The sequence below is a fragment of the Poecilia latipinna genome, unplaced genomic scaffold, assembly GCF_001443285.1.
Source record: "Poecilia latipinna isolate Pla-1442-1.1 unplaced genomic scaffold, P_latipinna-1.0 Scaffold357, whole genome shotgun sequence".
Classification (NCBI taxonomy): Eukaryota; Metazoa; Chordata; class Actinopteri; order Cyprinodontiformes; family Poeciliidae; genus Poecilia; species Poecilia latipinna.
The window spans coordinates 396,779-412,506 of NW_015112973.1; the positions used below are offsets into that span (position 1 = coordinate 396,779).

Sequence of the window (15,728 nt, forward strand, 5' to 3'; positions counted from 1 at the left end):
TTTTTTTTTTTTTTTTTTTGCTTTTATGGCTGGCTCCAACTGTATTCTTTTTGCAATGCCTTGCAAAAAAAAAAAGTTGCTTCTTGAAATTTTTCACATTTTGTCATCCTAATAGAAAACTCTAATGTTTTCTCTTAGATTTTATGTGACAGGCCAAGACAAAGCAGGAAGGATGCACAGTTTTTAAGAATTACATATATGTTAATAAAACATTACTAGTCATTCAGAAGTGCCTAAACGCTTGTTCTCACCAAGCTCCTCCTTAAATTTTCAGTTTCCAGTCGAGGCTCCTCCTCACAGAGCTCGACTCGTCCACTCAGCTCCTCCAGACTAGCGGCAGCAGCAGTGAGCAGTCACCTGTTGGATCTGAATATCTACGGAGCTCATCATAGGAACTACTTTTCACTTCAAAGCTCCTGAAAACGGTTTTAACGGCATCATGGAGAAACGTGGTGATGACGCTCCGAAGGTTGGAAAGAGCACAAGAGCACTTCTTAAAGAGACAGAGGCCAATTTCAAGGTGTTAAATTGCGAAATCAAATTTCTTTTAAGTCATGTTTGATATATATACAGGATTTTTATAACAAACAGGTGACATGGTCACTTGATGGTGCTATAAAATGACATTATATGCCTGGAAAATACATAATGCCGCCCCTTTAATTAAAATCAAGTGCATCCAACTGTCTTCAGAAGTCATCAGCATAGTAAACAGCACAGAATACAGCTGTTGTTTGAAGGTCTAAGAGGGTTTTTACAGCAGGCGGGTAAGTGATGAACTTGCAAAGAAATTTAAATCAAGATTTGGACATAAAACAACATCGTACATCTCAAGGTGCCCTATTCAAACTATTATCTGAAAATGTAACTATTGTAAATCTACCTGGATTCTATCCTCACCTAAACTATCAGAGTGTGCAACAGGAACATCCGTCAGAGAAACCGGCAAGAGGCACATGGTAACTCTGGAGGAGCTGTGCAGAGTCACCACTTGAGTAAGATAATGACATAATGCTCATGTACAGATCCAGTTGCAGCAGAAAGCTAACACTTCACATCAGCCAGAACACACCACTCCCATTGTAAAACATGGTGGGTGGCAGGATTGCGGTGCCGAGATGGTTTTGTTTAACAGGGACAGGGAAGTTGATGGGAAGCTAGCTGAGGCTCAGTGCAGAATAGTCCTGGAAGAAAACCTAATACAGGGAGCAAATTACCCATGACTGGGTTAGAGGTTCACTTTACAGCCAGAGTTTGATTGATTCTGTTTATAAATATTTATGCCTTTATTAATCTGTAGAAGTAAAGAAAGCAAAACTAGGGTGGGTTATATATATGTATATATATATAAAAAAAACAAAACAACGGCTGGAGTATTCGGTCATCAGTCCAAACTGTGTTTCCACAAAGTAAAACTGTAAGCAAATATTTGGAGGAGGTCAAGAAGAGAGGAAGAGATGATTATAGGGTGAGATTAAGAAAAAAAACAAGAAAAGGAGAGAGCTGGAGAAACAGAAAAGGTCTTGAACCTCAAGTTCTGCTGTTGCTGGCATCTTCTCAAAGGCTTACTGTAACACATGGGGCCAGGCAAACAGGGCCACAATCCCTTTCACCGCCACATGCAGCTCAGCTGTAGACGTCAGCCCAGGCCAATCACAGCTATGTGAACCAAGACTTCCCAAAGGCCCTTTCATCTAAAACATCAAGTTTCACTCTGCAGAGCTCACACCCTCTGAATTTCAACTCCTGAATGAGGCTCTTTTGCTATTCAGCCCGACGACATTTGCATTCACCGTTGACCATGTTTGTCTCACTTAGCCGGTACTTTAGAGAGTCCTAATCAGTGGAGGATTAGGTAAAATCACAACTTTCGTTTCAGACTTACTAAGAGACCACACAGGAGGGCAAGAGACAGAAAAATGGAAGATGAGGGTGTGGGATGGCATGCAGGAAATGGTGGGGGAATATTGCTCCTATTGACCACAGAGCAAAGCCACAAGGTAGCTGCACCGGTCTTGTTCACCCAGCACACTTACTTTCCCGCTAACTTCATGTGTCTGACTGCTGGGGTTTATGTAAAGTTTATTATGAGAGCTCAGAGTTTGGCTCGACCCCTTCGTCCAGCGTTACCCAATCTGTGTTGGTGGTTTTTATGTGCACGCAAACTTGGATGGAGTGAATGTTTGAGTTAAGCTTCAAAAATGTCCCTGCAAACTATTAATCAGAGCAGTGCAAAAGGAGAAATGTCAGGGAAATAATAACTGATCATATCAGGTGTGGAAAAGCTGCTGTCGTCACGCATCCATTGACTTGTTTTGAGGGTGACAGATAAGGGGTTAAACACTCATCAGCTTACGTGTTTTTATTAGCAGTCTGTCTGACTTTCCACAGCGGTAACCCTTGCGTTGATGCATATTTTTGATGTTCCAGGTGTGTGTCGGTACGCTCTGGGGATGTCGAGTAGGCAGATATCGGATGAGGACATCTCTGCCTCCAGTCAGTGGTCTGAATCTACCGCTGCCAGATACGGCAGGTACATCTTACACACACACGCTCAGACACGTGTTTCTTAGCATGATAACGAATGCAACTTGTCCAGCAAGGTGCCTGTGCCTGAGTATGAGACATAAACCACAAACCGGGGTACCGGTTCTGCTCACAGATGTGGTATTAGGAGAGCACGCGTGGGGGGATGTATGCTAGAGCTGCATGCCATAGAACTTGGGTGGCCTTCACTAAGTATCGGGATCTTGATGTCATACACTTTCCGCCTCAACTCTGGGTTGAATTTCTGCCTTGGTACCCTTCTCCCTTCCCAGCCCCTTCCCCTAAATTAGCATTTGAACGATTTACGACGCAGCCTTTCACCAGAACGTCTATTTTACAACCGGCTTTAAGAGCTCAAATCCTCCACTCCACCCACTTTTACATTTCTTTCCACGTTTCCTCTTCATCCTGCCGTTTTTTCCCCCCCTCTACATCCTCCATTCATTGGCTCCCTCTTCTTCCCACGTTTTCAAATCGCTTGTCTTTACCTCCAAGGTTGGACGGTGAGGAGGGAGATGGCGCGTGGTGTCCGGAGATAACTGGTGAGCCAGACCACCTGAAGGAGTTCCTCCAGATTGACTTGCGTTCGCTCCACTTCATCACCCTTGTGGGCACCCAGGGCCGTCACGCTGGAGGAATGGGCAACGAGTTTGCCCAGATGTACAAGATTAAGTACAGTCGTGATGGCAGTCGCTGGATCTCATGGAGGAACAGGCAGGGGAAACAGGTAACTCCACCTGCTGGCGAGAAGTCGAAGATGATATGATATGAGTTGACCCTTCTAGCCAGTAGTTAGGCGAGCTGCACTGACTTTATGACTTTAAGTAAGGTAACCCTGGACTTTGACTGGACCACATGGATAGGGTTGTGTTTATGGTTGTTGCCCTGCTGGACAAGGAAAATTTGCCAAGATTTTCTGTCTGTCAGGTTTCCTCATTGAATGCCCTGAATTTAACTCGGTGCACCTTATCCCTGCTGAAGCATCCTCACAGTATGATGGTGCCACCACCACATTTCACCTTGACACATAGCATTTTGGGTTTAATCGGGGGATTAAATAGCACAAAGAGTGACTACTTGAGGCAACCAGTCTTTAATGGATTTTACCGTAGGGTTTCAGAGTAACAAGGGAGCAGGATGAAAGAAGGGTAAAAATAGATCAATGTCTCACTTTTGAGTTTCTTTTTTTATTTTAAAAGTGTGACATTCACCTCATCAGAACTTTGAACTTTGTGCTGGCCCGTGAGATGCATTTTCATTAATCTAGGCCGAAAGTTGTGATTTTTTCCAAAAATATTTAATGGTGATGTACTCACATTTTGCACATTTATGATTTTTGCACATTTATGATTTCTACTGCTTCTAAAAACAACCCAAGCACTTAAAAAATCTGCCCAGCTAGTTTTTGGCAATAAGTTAATTTTTTTGGTGTCTGAAAAATTACCCGTTTCCAAAACGAATGTAATGTCACAAATCAGCAGACACGGCCCCTCACCTAGCAACCCCAGTGGCGTTCAGCCCGTCACCTAGCAACCCAAGCGGAGCTCCAGCCCATTCGGTCAGCTAGACTTACTGCTGTACAATGGCTGCTGGAAAAGACAAGTGGTTTGTTGATGACTCCAAAAATCACTTGCTGCACTCTTGTTGGTTGTGCAGGAGGTCTGCGTCTCAAAGATGTACGGTTGCGTAATTGCGCATCTGTTTGCAGCCATTTTCACATGCGAGTGGAAATGTTGACGTGGCCAGCAGCAGCTTATTTGAATTTAAAGTGATAAGAGGCCCCAAAATGTCTGATTCTGAAAGGAGCTCAAAGTAGACAGAAGTGAGGAGACGAAAATCTCGTTATCTAAGAATGATTTTGTGCAAAACATTTAAAATAATAATAATGTAATGAACATGTTTTGTGTAGCCCATAGGCCCTTCCTAACCTGTTTAAGGAAGTATTATAGGTCACCTTCAAGAGGTGGTTAAACTTTTGCTAGGCATTAGTCAATAAGTGACTTATTATTGAGCTTTATTATTTTATGCTTTATTATTGGGATAAAATTCTTACAAAAACAATATAATGACGATCAGATATCAGTTAGTCTGATCTTGATGTCATAAAATGTTTGCTTCGTCTGCAGGTGATTGAGGGCAACAGGAACACGTACGACATCGCACTCCGGGACATGCAGCCACCCATCATCGCTCGTCTGGTCCGCTTCATGCCCGTCATAGACCACTCCATGAACGTCTGCATGAGAGTGGAGCTCTACGGCTGCGAGTGGCTCGGTGAGTTTGAGTTCAAGCACAGAGAGAAACACATTAGGATGCATTTCAAGAAGCGCAATCTCTTAAGGATGATTGTAAAACAGCGAAAGCAACACTAACCTTTGAGCCTCTTGCGAAAGGGAGGAACAGCTGATTTCCAGTTACCATTGCATAACAACGCGCTGCGTAAACTCTAATCCAGTAGAGAAGATAAGGATATTATGATAATATAGCATCTGACTTTATGGAATGTAACGTCTGTCCCCAAACTATAAATTCATACTTACTGATGTCCCGTTAAGTCTGGTTTCTGTTGTGCAAAGAAGAAAAGCTGCGTTTGATGAAAGAGGTGACGATGTTCATTTCACGCTTTCTTTCCCTAAACCGGGCCCACATTCTTTGATAAATGAAACTCCGCAGGCTGCAAACAAGTTGTCAGTCTGTGGAAAGGACTTTGTTTAAGCTGTTTAAGCCATTTTCCGTTCTCTTTTCCGACGTAGCATAAATATTTTCCATCTCCTTGTTCTGTTTTCTGTTGCTTTGGTAAGTTTTGTTTGAAATTCTCAAAATGGCCTTTTTTTTTCATACATCCTACCTGCATCTTGGTGCATTTGTTACCATGGTGACCTTAAACTGTAGAGTTTAAAACAAACTTTGTGGCTTTCTGAACAATGTCAATAAAATCCCCACAACTGAAGGGCAAGTTGTCATTTCTTCCCAGATGGCCTGGTTTCATACAACGCTCCTGCAGGACAACAGATGAACCTTCCTGCTTATCCTGTTTACCTCAACGACTCGGTCTACGATGGAGCCGTCATCTACAGGTGAAAAGTGCTTTTCCTCCTCATCTTTTGCTTCCTGCGCTAGTTTGATGTAGCTCTCATCACTAATAATCGCTGCTTTTCCTCCTCACCATGTTAATTCGCGTTGCCATGGTAAAAACAAAGAAACAGAGCGTTGTGACCAAGTGGGTTGGGGTGTTTTATTGTTAGGCAAAACCTCCCAGGAATAACTGAGTCAACAGGACCGAATAACTTTAAGACCCAGAATGGACCAATCAGGGCTTTTGTTATGTTTGGATTATAGGGTGAATAATGTCCCCCGTGACACTGAAACACTCTGTTACAGAAACAGTGGAGGAGGAAAGCAGCAAAAATGAGGAATAATAGAAAATCTGACAAATACCTGGAACAGAATGGGTTTTGTTTGGTAATGCTGCCACCTAGTGTTCGGAATGAATTACAGTTTATATATGAGCCAATTTGTTGAAGCGCTGATGAAATCAAACAAGATTAAAGTTGCATTAGGTAACTTTTTATGAAAATGCTTCTTTTATATTTGTTTTGGTCTTTACAAGCATGTAAAAATCATCTTCATAAAAAGTGCAGCTTTAGAACAAGAATACAAATTAACATAAAATATTATGTATGGGAGACCATTCAGTGCGGTGAAAAAAGTATTTATCCCCTTTATAGATTTCTTTATTATATTTTTATTTTCATTTTTTTCGGTCACATTTATGCTTCAGATCGCCAAACAAATTTTAATAGCAGACAAACTTAGTCAACACAAAATGCAGATTTAAAATAAAACTTTATGTATTGAGTTTTCAAAAGTTATCCAAACCATACCTTGTTCTAAGTGAAAAAGAGACAACCTTTCTTGTATTATTGGATTAAATGTAATTAGGAACATTTCTTGATTAGTAGAAATTAACTCTACTTCAAACAGAACCCGTCTGACAGCATGAAGAAGGCTAAAAGTATCAGGCCTTGACCACAGATGGATATGTCTCCCATCACTGCGGTTCAGCTTCCTGGTGGTGAAAACCACAGATGCTGTGCTTTTCTAAAAAATAAAACAACAAAAGTTTACTGTTTTGTTTGTGTAACCATGGTGAACAGAATCATGACCGGTTTTGTGATTAGCAACTGTGTAAATAACAAACAGGGACGTTTCATTAAAGGACTTAACAAGGAGTTTAATATAATCTTCAAAAGACTGAAAATGCGTCTGACTGGAGTTCATTGGCTCCAGTCAGATTTCATCCCTTTTTACAGATTTGCTTCTGTGTTTCTCAGTATGACAGAGGGCTTAGGCCAGCTGACCGACGGCGTCTGTGGAGAAGACGATTTCACTCTCAGCCACGTCCACAACGGATGGCCCGGGTACGACTACGTAGGCTGGAACAACGACAGCTTCCCCGGTGGATCCGTCGAGATCATGTTTGAGTTTGACCGCATACGAAACTTCACCTCCATGAAGGTGAGAATCCCGAGCCGACGCGGCGGCGGCGGCGTTACAGTCCTTGGCGTCGTTCTCCGTCATCACAGAGAATACCCCCGTGTGCGCAGGTGCACTGCAACAACATGTTCTCCCGGCACGTCAAGGCCTTCCAGCAGGTGGTCTGCCACTTCCGCTCCGACTCCGACTGGGAGACGACGCCGCTCGCCTTCAGCCCCGTGGAGGACGAGAAGAATCCCAGCGCCCGCTTCATCACCGTCAAGCTGGCCAACCACATGGCCAGCGCCATCAAGTGCCAGTTCTACTTTGCTGACGCCTGGATGCTGTTCAGCGAGATCACCTTCCAGTCAGGTACTTGGTGCGGAGCTGATTTGGTGCTGGAGGGAAGTTGTTGAGACGAGTTTTCAGCCTAAATAACGATTGGTGAACCTTTTTCAGATACAGCCATGTACAACACAACACCGCCTTCCACACCTAAGCCAGGTGAGGAACTACGTCTCACATACGCATGCAATGCTTGGTTAATAAAATGTGAGCAACACCTTCAGTGATTTCTTTAAATTGGTTCCTGCTAAAATTGGAAATAGTGTTTGTATAAAAAGGTTTTTTTTAATCTATGTTATTTTTGTTATTTGTGATATATTCAACTAGAGAAATTCAAACTTTTTTTGTGTGTTTTTTTCCTTTGATCGCAAAAAACAAAATTTAGAATAAGTGGGACTCTCCATGAAATATGCTTCCTTAAGAGAGGTTCAGCTATCCATATCTAATCTCTTTTTTTATTTGATGAAAACTTAACCGTGTATTACTCATTAAACGGAATGAACTAAAATATTTTTTTCTAGCTAGGAAAAAGTGAGGACATTGTGCACTAAAAAGTAATGGCATCCTCTTTGGTTGAAATAACTTCAATCAGAAACACAACAAGCTAAATATCTAAGGTTCTAACAACTTAAACCTCCAAAGTGTTGGGTTTTAATCTTCATTATTTGCAACTAATGTCACACATCTTTGTGTTTTATTTAGTGGTTTTAAGTTGTAGTAGATCTGGCGATGTCTTAATTTAATCCTTTCAAAAATTACAACTTTTATTTTAATTTATAGAAAAAACCAACATGATATATATAGATTTTGTTTATTTATATGATTTGAACACCTCAACACTGTGAAATTTATACTAAATGTTAATATGTCAGGTTATGTCTCCAATGGCATTAGCGGTTATGGAGAAACCAAATGCAGGCAAGGGGAGGCAGAACAGATGTGAAGCAAAAATAAAACTGTTTAATAGTAAAAGGGAGCTTAAAAAAATCAAATTAAAGTCCACAAATCGGAAAAGGCTAAAGATAGTTAAAGTAATCAAATCCCAGAGCACAGATGGTGTGTAGACTCTACAGACGTCCAGACTTCAAATGACCTTCAGATTATCGCATTGCCACTGTAAAGTGTGCGTCCCCTTAAAAACACTCCTAAAACCTGTGGAAAACCTTTCCAGAAGAACTAAAGCTGGTACGTCTGGAAACTGTGGACTGCCTTGTGTTTCTAAACTCCATGGATTGAGAATGGGACGTCACCAAATATGTTTGGTGAAACACTGTGGCTCCATGTCAGTTTTGACCTTTTTCACAATAAATAAATAAATAAATAAATAAATAAATAAATAAATACCTGGTTTGTTATGATGCAGGCAAAGCGATATCTCAGCTGGTTTAAAACATGAACGATGAAATGTCTGTTTGATGCTCACACACTTGTGTCTTTTCTTAAAATTCTCATGTAACCGGGAAGCGCATGAAACTAAAGTCTCTTTTTAAAATCTTTAAAAGGCACCTCTCCTCCTCCCTCACCAGAAGATGACCCAACCCATAAAGTAGATGACAGCAACACTCGCATTCTGATTGGCTGTTTGGTGGCCATCATATTCATCCTTGTTGCCATCATTGTCATAATTTTGTGGAGACAGGTGTGGCAGAAGATGCTGGAGAAGGTGAACGCCTCCCTTTCTTTTTTTTTTTTTTTTTTTATTGACCCAACTAACAAACACTGCGTAATCTTACGCATTTCCAGTTTTGCCTCTCGGAGACGGTCAGATCTGCTCCCTGACACGCGTGCTTTATTCCAGGCCTCTCGTCGGATCCTGGACGACGAACTGACTGCTAGCTTGTCGATACAGAGCGAGACGTTCAGCTACAATCACACCAGCAACCGGCCGGGCACAGCCGGCGAACAGGAGTCTAACTCCACCTATGAGCGCATCTTCCCTCTGGGTCCAGACTACCAGGAGCCGTCGCGCCTCATATGTAAGCTGCCGGAGTTTCCACAGAACTCAGAGGAGCCTGGTAAGCCAGCAAATCTGCTCACACACACATGGATATTAACACACAGTGTTTTTTTTTTTGTTTGTTTTTTTAAAGGTGTTTCCTCAGGAACTTGCTAATTGCAAATTGGAAGTAAAAGCAAGCAGTTTTGATTCTTTTTTGCAAATGAAAATGCTAAAAGTATGGCATACATTTCTGTTCAGCCTCTCCTGAGTTAAAAGTAATTATAACCACAATTCACTGGGTCTCTCTACCACTTTTGCAATACCAATCACTGACATTTTGTCAACTGTATTTAAGTTTGGACTTTGACTGGGTCGTTCTCACATGCTAATCTTCTTTCAATTGATTATTTCCATTGTAGCTATGGTTTATTTATAGGCTCATTATCCCTCCAGGCCGGGTCTTTTGTAGCCTCTCACATGGTTTCTTCCAGCCCTATTTTTAGCTCCATCTGTAATACCATAAATTCAGAGCAGCTTCCCCGTCCCTGCTGAAAAGAAACATCCCCACAGCATGATGCCGCTGTGGGAGAAGGTCAACTTCGTCCACATGTTTGCTGTCTACCCTTTATGACTTGTAGGAAACAGGACTTCTTCTTGTGCCTCTCTTATCCTCTCTTTCATAAAAGGCAAATTTTGCTTCCTAACTTAACCCTGCTTTAAGCAACACTGACCTGTCTGTTGTGTTTCTTGGTCTTTATGATGCTATTTGTCCACTAAACACTCTTTTAAAAAAAAAAACACGGAGACCTTTATATTAAACTGAGATGAAACCACACATAGCAGTACTGTATTTATCAATGAATTGACAAATGGTTGCAGGGGATTTTATTTTAACCATATGCAACTTTGATCAAAAATATGCTTAACATGTTTGTTAAGCATATTTTTCTCATGGCTCTGATTGGCTCTTTCTAGTTAGCACAGAGAGAAGGCAGAAGAGCTTGTTTTTTATGTGAAATATGGAAATAAAAAATCATTCTTTTTCATAAAAGTTACATACTGCAGCTTCAAAGGCGCTGGACAAAAATGTACACCACACTTTTCAGATTTTAAGATGTAATATATGTATGCAAAATACTTCAATCATACTTCACAAAAAAAAAAGTGTGATGTATTTGTTACATTCCAATCAAATACATTAAAGTTGGTGGTTATAACGCGAAAAGGTTCAAATATTTTCCCGTGAGAAAACAGCGTCCGTCCAGTTGAGGTTTCAGCTGCTGTGTCTCACGATGTGTTGCAGCTTCGGCCGCCTCTGCAGCTTCAAAGTCCACAACTCAAACTGTGGTGCAGGACGGCGCCCCCCACTACGCAGAGGCAGACATCGTCAACTTGCAAGGCGTCACCGGAGGTAACACGTATGCCATCCCCGCGGTGACGATGGACCTGTTGTCCGGGAAGGACGTCGTCGTGGAGGAGTTCCCGCGAAAGCTGCTCACATTTAAGGAGAAGCTGGGAGAGGGCCAGTTTGGAGAGGTGCGAGTTCTCTACTTTCCTTCACTTAGAAAACAAAAGCACGAGCAAATGTTAAACCCCTTAATTGTTTTGTTGTTGTTTTTTTTTTAAACCCTTTGCTGGTTCAGGTGCATCTTTGTGAAGCAGAGGGAATGCAGGAGTTTATAAATGAAGACTACTTGTTTGACGTCCCAGAGGGCCAGCCGGTGCTAGTGGCTGTGAAGATGCTCCGTTCAGATGCCAACAAGAATGCGAGGTGTGCTGCCGTCCTTGCAGGAGCTGGAAATATAACGACAAATAAAAGCAAGCATGAGGTTACGATTCACCTGATTCATATGAAAAATAAACTTAAGCAACTTGCGCGAACTTTTTCTGTGTGGACAGGAATGACTTCCTGAAAGAGATAAAGATCATGTCGCGTCTGAAGGACCCCAACATCATTCGCCTGCTGGCCGTGTGCATCTACAGCGACCCGCTCTGCATGATCACAGAGTACATGGAAAATGGAGACCTCAACCAGTTCCTGTCCCGCCACGAACCCGAGGGACAACTCGCTCTCCTCAGCAACGCATCTACTGTCAGGTCAGCCAGCGACCGTCGCATTTCACTTGCAGTTTTGTCTTCCCACCACATGGTGACGTCTCTCGTCTCCCCTTCAGCTTTGGTGATCTGTGCTACATGGCCACCCAGATAGCCTCGGGGATGAAGTACCTCTCCTCCCTGAACTTTGTCCATCGAGACTTGGCCACACGGAACTGCTTGGTGGGGAAAAACTACACGATAAAGATAGCTGACTTCGGCATGAGCAGAAACTTGTACAGCGGCGACTACTACCGCATCCAGGGCAGAGCGGTGCTGCCCATACGCTGGATGTCATGGGAGAGCATCCTGCTGGTGAGGGCCACACAAGTTCTCAGTTTCACTGCTTGAGTGGAAGAAATTTTGCTACTGGTCAAATATTACTCTTGTAAAAGTAAAAATAGCTCTGTCAAGTTACTATCTAAATTGGAGCATTGTCGTATGTGCTTTAAGTATTTAAAAATTTGAATATTTTGACACTAGAGCGTAGTGGTATTCTTGACAGATCCCAGATCATCAATAATAATGCAGGAGTCTTACATTTTTCTAGCTTTTTTGGATGCTCAAAGACACTTAGCAGTTTTATGTATTATTCATTCACGTCATAAGGCAACACCACTAGGACAAAAAGGGTCCTTCTTCTTCTTGCGACAGGTTTAAAGCTGCACATTTCCACCCACCACGTAGGGGTGCTGTGTGTAAATTTACTGCGTGTCAGAGTAACAAAATAGATACTACGCAATAAGATCAACATGAAGAAGTAACTCGATGGAAATGTAATGAAGCAAAAAAAATACAATTCTGCAGAAAAATATAATGGAGTGAAAGTATTAAGTTTTCCACAAAAATTCTTCTCAAGTAAAGTACAAGTTTTCAAAAGCTGTACTTAAGTGCTGTACTCAAGTAAATCCGCTTTGCTACTGCTCACCGCTTACAACACAGCGTGTCTGTTTGTGCAGGGTAAGTTCACCACGGCGAGTGACGTCTGGGCCTACGCCGTGACACTGTGGGAGATCCTGAACTTCTGCAAGGAGCAGCCGTACTCCCAGCTCACCGACGAGCAGGTGATAGAAAACACGGGGGAGTTTTTCAGGGACCAGAAGCGGCAGGTGAGGGCGACTAAACGGTTTTAATTTCACGAGTGGGATAAAATAATTTGGCGATGTATTTCATGTCTCGCCCTTGGATCTCGCAGATCTACTTGCCTCAACCTGTGCTGTGTCCGGACTCGCTCTACAAGATCATGCTGAACTGCTGGAGGAGGAACGCCAAGGAGCGGCCCTCCTTCCAGGAATTACACAGAGCCCTGTTGGATTTACAGCCTTAAGCCTGCGTAGTGTTCAAGACACTTTAGAGTCTACGCGCATCTCTGGAGACAAGGGATGCCGCAGACACAGTCCAGGTTTAAGCTACGCTCCTATTCAACAGAGAGACGGGATGGGAGGCCACCTGCTGGCTCCAAGCTACATTTTCGGGGACTGAATACTCTCTCTAAAGGTTGATCTGTATTCCAGTTAATGCAAAAGTTTTATTTTTATGAAGCATAAATTTAGACAAAGTACTTTATCACAGTTTGAAAAGAGAGGCACGACCTGTCGGGTGGGTGTGGAGGGAACCAACATTTAAATGTAGCAAGAGACATTTGGCACTTTTAAAACTAAACACTAAAAGTAGGGACGCTTGTGTCTGGACATTTCTTTCTTTGTTGCAGAATTGTTCTTGGAAAAAAAAAAACAAAAAAAAAACAAAACAATCTCATACCTGTTTATGTCCTCTACAGTGGTGCCACATCTGAAAGGAAAACACATTTATGGCCAAAGTCACCAAAATAACCACATCGTCCAATTTAAGACATGACAAGGACGTGCCAGGATGCTTCAGTGGCAACATGTCTTGTTTTTTTCAAACCTCCATTCTCCAATCCAATAGATAACAAAATATACTGAAGGGAAGATTTAACTTGTTTTTTTTTTTGTTTGTTTTGTTTTTGTCTTTTTCAAAGTTCAATCCCACAAATTCATAATTCTTACAAATGTGGCCCCCATTTGAGGTGAAATAAACAGGCAATGGAGTAAAATAAGATTTGCAGCCAATGTTCCAGCATTTTTACAAGAAAGCAACAATCGGCCAGACATGAATTTCCTCACTGTTTCTGTTTGGTTTATGTGTAAATCCAATGTGTAATAAGTGGTTTATCTATCCCATGTTACAGTGTTGTTTGAAATACTGCTTTCTTTATCTTTTCTTTTGGAAGACTGCTTGAATGTAGAAAGGGAAAGTGCAGAGCCAACGGTTACTTTCATATTTTATTATATTTTAATAGTTTCATCGTGTTCAGAAAACTTTATAAGTAAAAATAACAATGAGTGCATTTTTTTTCACCTCCCTGCCATTTTCCTGAAGTAGTTTTTTACAAGTGTACATGACTGTGTATGTCCGATAGACATGTTTAAATTTCATGTATCTTTTTTTTTTTTTGTATCAGTATTTATATATTGACTTGTGTTTATGACTTGTTTATAGATGTGCGTAAGAGTATGCGCTCAAACCAGAGCGTCACATTTGGTTTATTGCAGCATTTCTTCTTCTTTGATTTGTGTATGTTTTCTTTCTGTTGCAAAATCTTTAGCGACATCCTTTTGTCTGCCGTTGAATATGCTTTGAAGAAATCCCATTGGAACTTCGTGCCGGGTCGTTGTCACGTGCCGTGTGTTGATTCAAAGCGCGTGTGTGTGTGTGTAGCAGGTGTGATTAGAGAGACGTTGGTAAGTGTTTTCTGCAGGGATCCTAGGCAGTCAGGAAAAGAGAAAAGTTTGATCTAAGTATTTTCCAGAGGAAAGGCATGAAAAGGAAAACTCCTTGGGACATCCATCCATTCTTTTTACAAACACAGAAAAGGGTCACAAGTGGAGAAAGGTAGGAAAATATCATGAAAGATTTACAATAACTCTAGTTCTAGATGTCTATAGCTCTTTCTTGTTGTCAATGAAGCAGAAAAAATTTGGAGTTTCACCATAACAATGAATTTTCTTGGATGGTTGGAAAGGGTACGGTCGATGAAGATCAATTTTAAATACATTAGTTTAGAGCTCATCTTTTACTGGTGCGTCTGGACTTCGTGCTGCATTTGTCTCATTGTTTTTCTCTACTTGTTCTTGCTTTATGTTTTTAACTTTAAACACAAGCCCCAGTCGTCTCACCCGGACCGTGAAAGACAAATGCGTTTCTTTTTCTGCTTAGCAGGGTAAAAAGATAAAAGATATCGAGCTCAGGTTCAAATTGATACACGTTTATGAGTTTCATTGCATTCATTCTCCTTTCAATATTGTTACAAGTGCAAATAAAAACTATGCAAAAACATCTGAATAAAGTACTAGTTTCTTTCATTTTTAGGATATTTTTGTCTGAAAATGGTTGCATTTCTGCAAAATTTTGTCATAGATAGATAGATAGATAGATAGATAGATAGATAGATAGATATGTTGTAAACAAAAGTTAGACCTTGATGGCGACAACCCAAATAAAAGTCCTAACATGTACTCTTTGTCATGGTCAGGACTCTTTGTTTTGCTCCTGTGATCCAATTTTTCAGTGTCTGGAGTGGGCGGGACCTTTGCGGCTGGGCTGAGGCGTAATAAGATCTTATTGGCTGGAGTGCTGCCACAGGATCCAATCAGAACGTGGGGGGTGGAGTTAAACTGTGACTCCACAGAAGAGGAAACCAGTTCCTGAACCAGACACGCAACCTTTTCACTCCAGTTCTCCTGTCGCGCTACAGGTTTTGGCTTTACCAAGATGAAAAAGGTGGTTTTGGTGACTGGAGCGAACAGGTAACAACCCAGTTTATAACCTCTATTATGAGAAGCCCCGTGCTTGACGATACCAATTAAAAGTTCAATCATTTCAGGCAGAATAATGAATTGTTTCATTAAAGATTGATTATATCAGCTGTGTTGTCATTTTTAGTTAGATGTGTACTGATCTTGTTTTTTGTGGCCACTTTCTTTTCTTCCTTTAACCCTTCTGTTATGTTGTTGCGGGTCAAATTGACCCGTTTTAAAGTTTAAAAATGTTTTAAAAATAGTTGGAAGTATTTTATTTATTTTTTGCATAAAACCTTTTTCTATTTGTCTTAATAGATTAACTCTACATATAAATTGAAAATTTATTCATTTTACACATTTGTAACCCCCCCCCTGCGTCTACTTGTTACATTGATACTGCTTGGGTCAATTTGTAAAAAAAAAAAAAAAAAAAAAAAAAAAAAAAAAGCTTTTGCTGAGGAATTTTTTTTTTTTTTTGGCGACATTTTTTTGAGGGGTAGAAA

The 15,728-nt window shown here is 41.2% G+C and overlaps 2 protein-coding genes across 4 annotated transcripts in view; both read left to right on the forward strand.

The window, feature by feature from the left end:
• The window catches only part of ddr2a (discoidin domain receptor tyrosine kinase 2a), a 34,958-nt gene extending 20,195 nt beyond the window's left edge, over positions 1–14,763 (forward strand). Inside the window, exons 3-17 of one of the 2 annotated variants that reach the window (XM_015036110.1) lie at positions 2,431–2,533; positions 3,043–3,274; positions 4,674–4,821; positions 5,522–5,624; positions 6,882–7,065; positions 7,155–7,395; positions 7,483–7,527; positions 8,871–9,031; positions 9,167–9,383; positions 10,611–10,843; positions 10,951–11,078; positions 11,207–11,404; positions 11,482–11,716; positions 12,361–12,510; positions 12,597–14,763. In XM_015036110.1, coding sequence (XP_014891596.1) covers positions 2,431–2,533; positions 3,043–3,274; positions 4,674–4,821; positions 5,522–5,624; positions 6,882–7,065; positions 7,155–7,395; positions 7,483–7,527; positions 8,871–9,031; positions 9,167–9,383; positions 10,611–10,843; positions 10,951–11,078; positions 11,207–11,404; positions 11,482–11,716; positions 12,361–12,510; positions 12,597–12,728 — 2,510 coding nt within the window. In that variant the 3' untranslated portion in view covers positions 12,729–14,763. The remainder of the gene's footprint in view (positions 1–2,430; positions 2,534–3,042; positions 3,275–4,673; positions 4,822–5,521; positions 5,625–6,881; positions 7,066–7,154; positions 7,396–7,482; positions 7,528–8,870; positions 9,032–9,166; positions 9,384–10,610; positions 10,844–10,950; positions 11,079–11,206; positions 11,405–11,481; positions 11,717–12,360; positions 12,511–12,596) is intronic. The other variant, XM_015036111.1, reaches the window with a different exon arrangement.
• A 48-nt stretch (positions 14,764–14,811) lies between these two features.
• The window catches only part of hsd17b7 (hydroxysteroid (17-beta) dehydrogenase 7), an 8,226-nt gene continuing 7,309 nt past the window's right edge, over positions 14,812–15,728 (forward strand). Inside the window, exon 1 of one of the 2 annotated variants that reach the window (XR_001425428.1) lies at positions 14,812–15,231. Coding sequence is in view for 1 of the 2 variants with exons in the window: in XM_015036112.1 (XP_014891598.1) it covers positions 15,197–15,231 (35 nt within the window). In the remaining variant the exon portion in view is untranslated. The remainder of the gene's footprint in view (positions 15,232–15,728) is intronic. The other variant, XM_015036112.1, reaches the window with a different exon arrangement.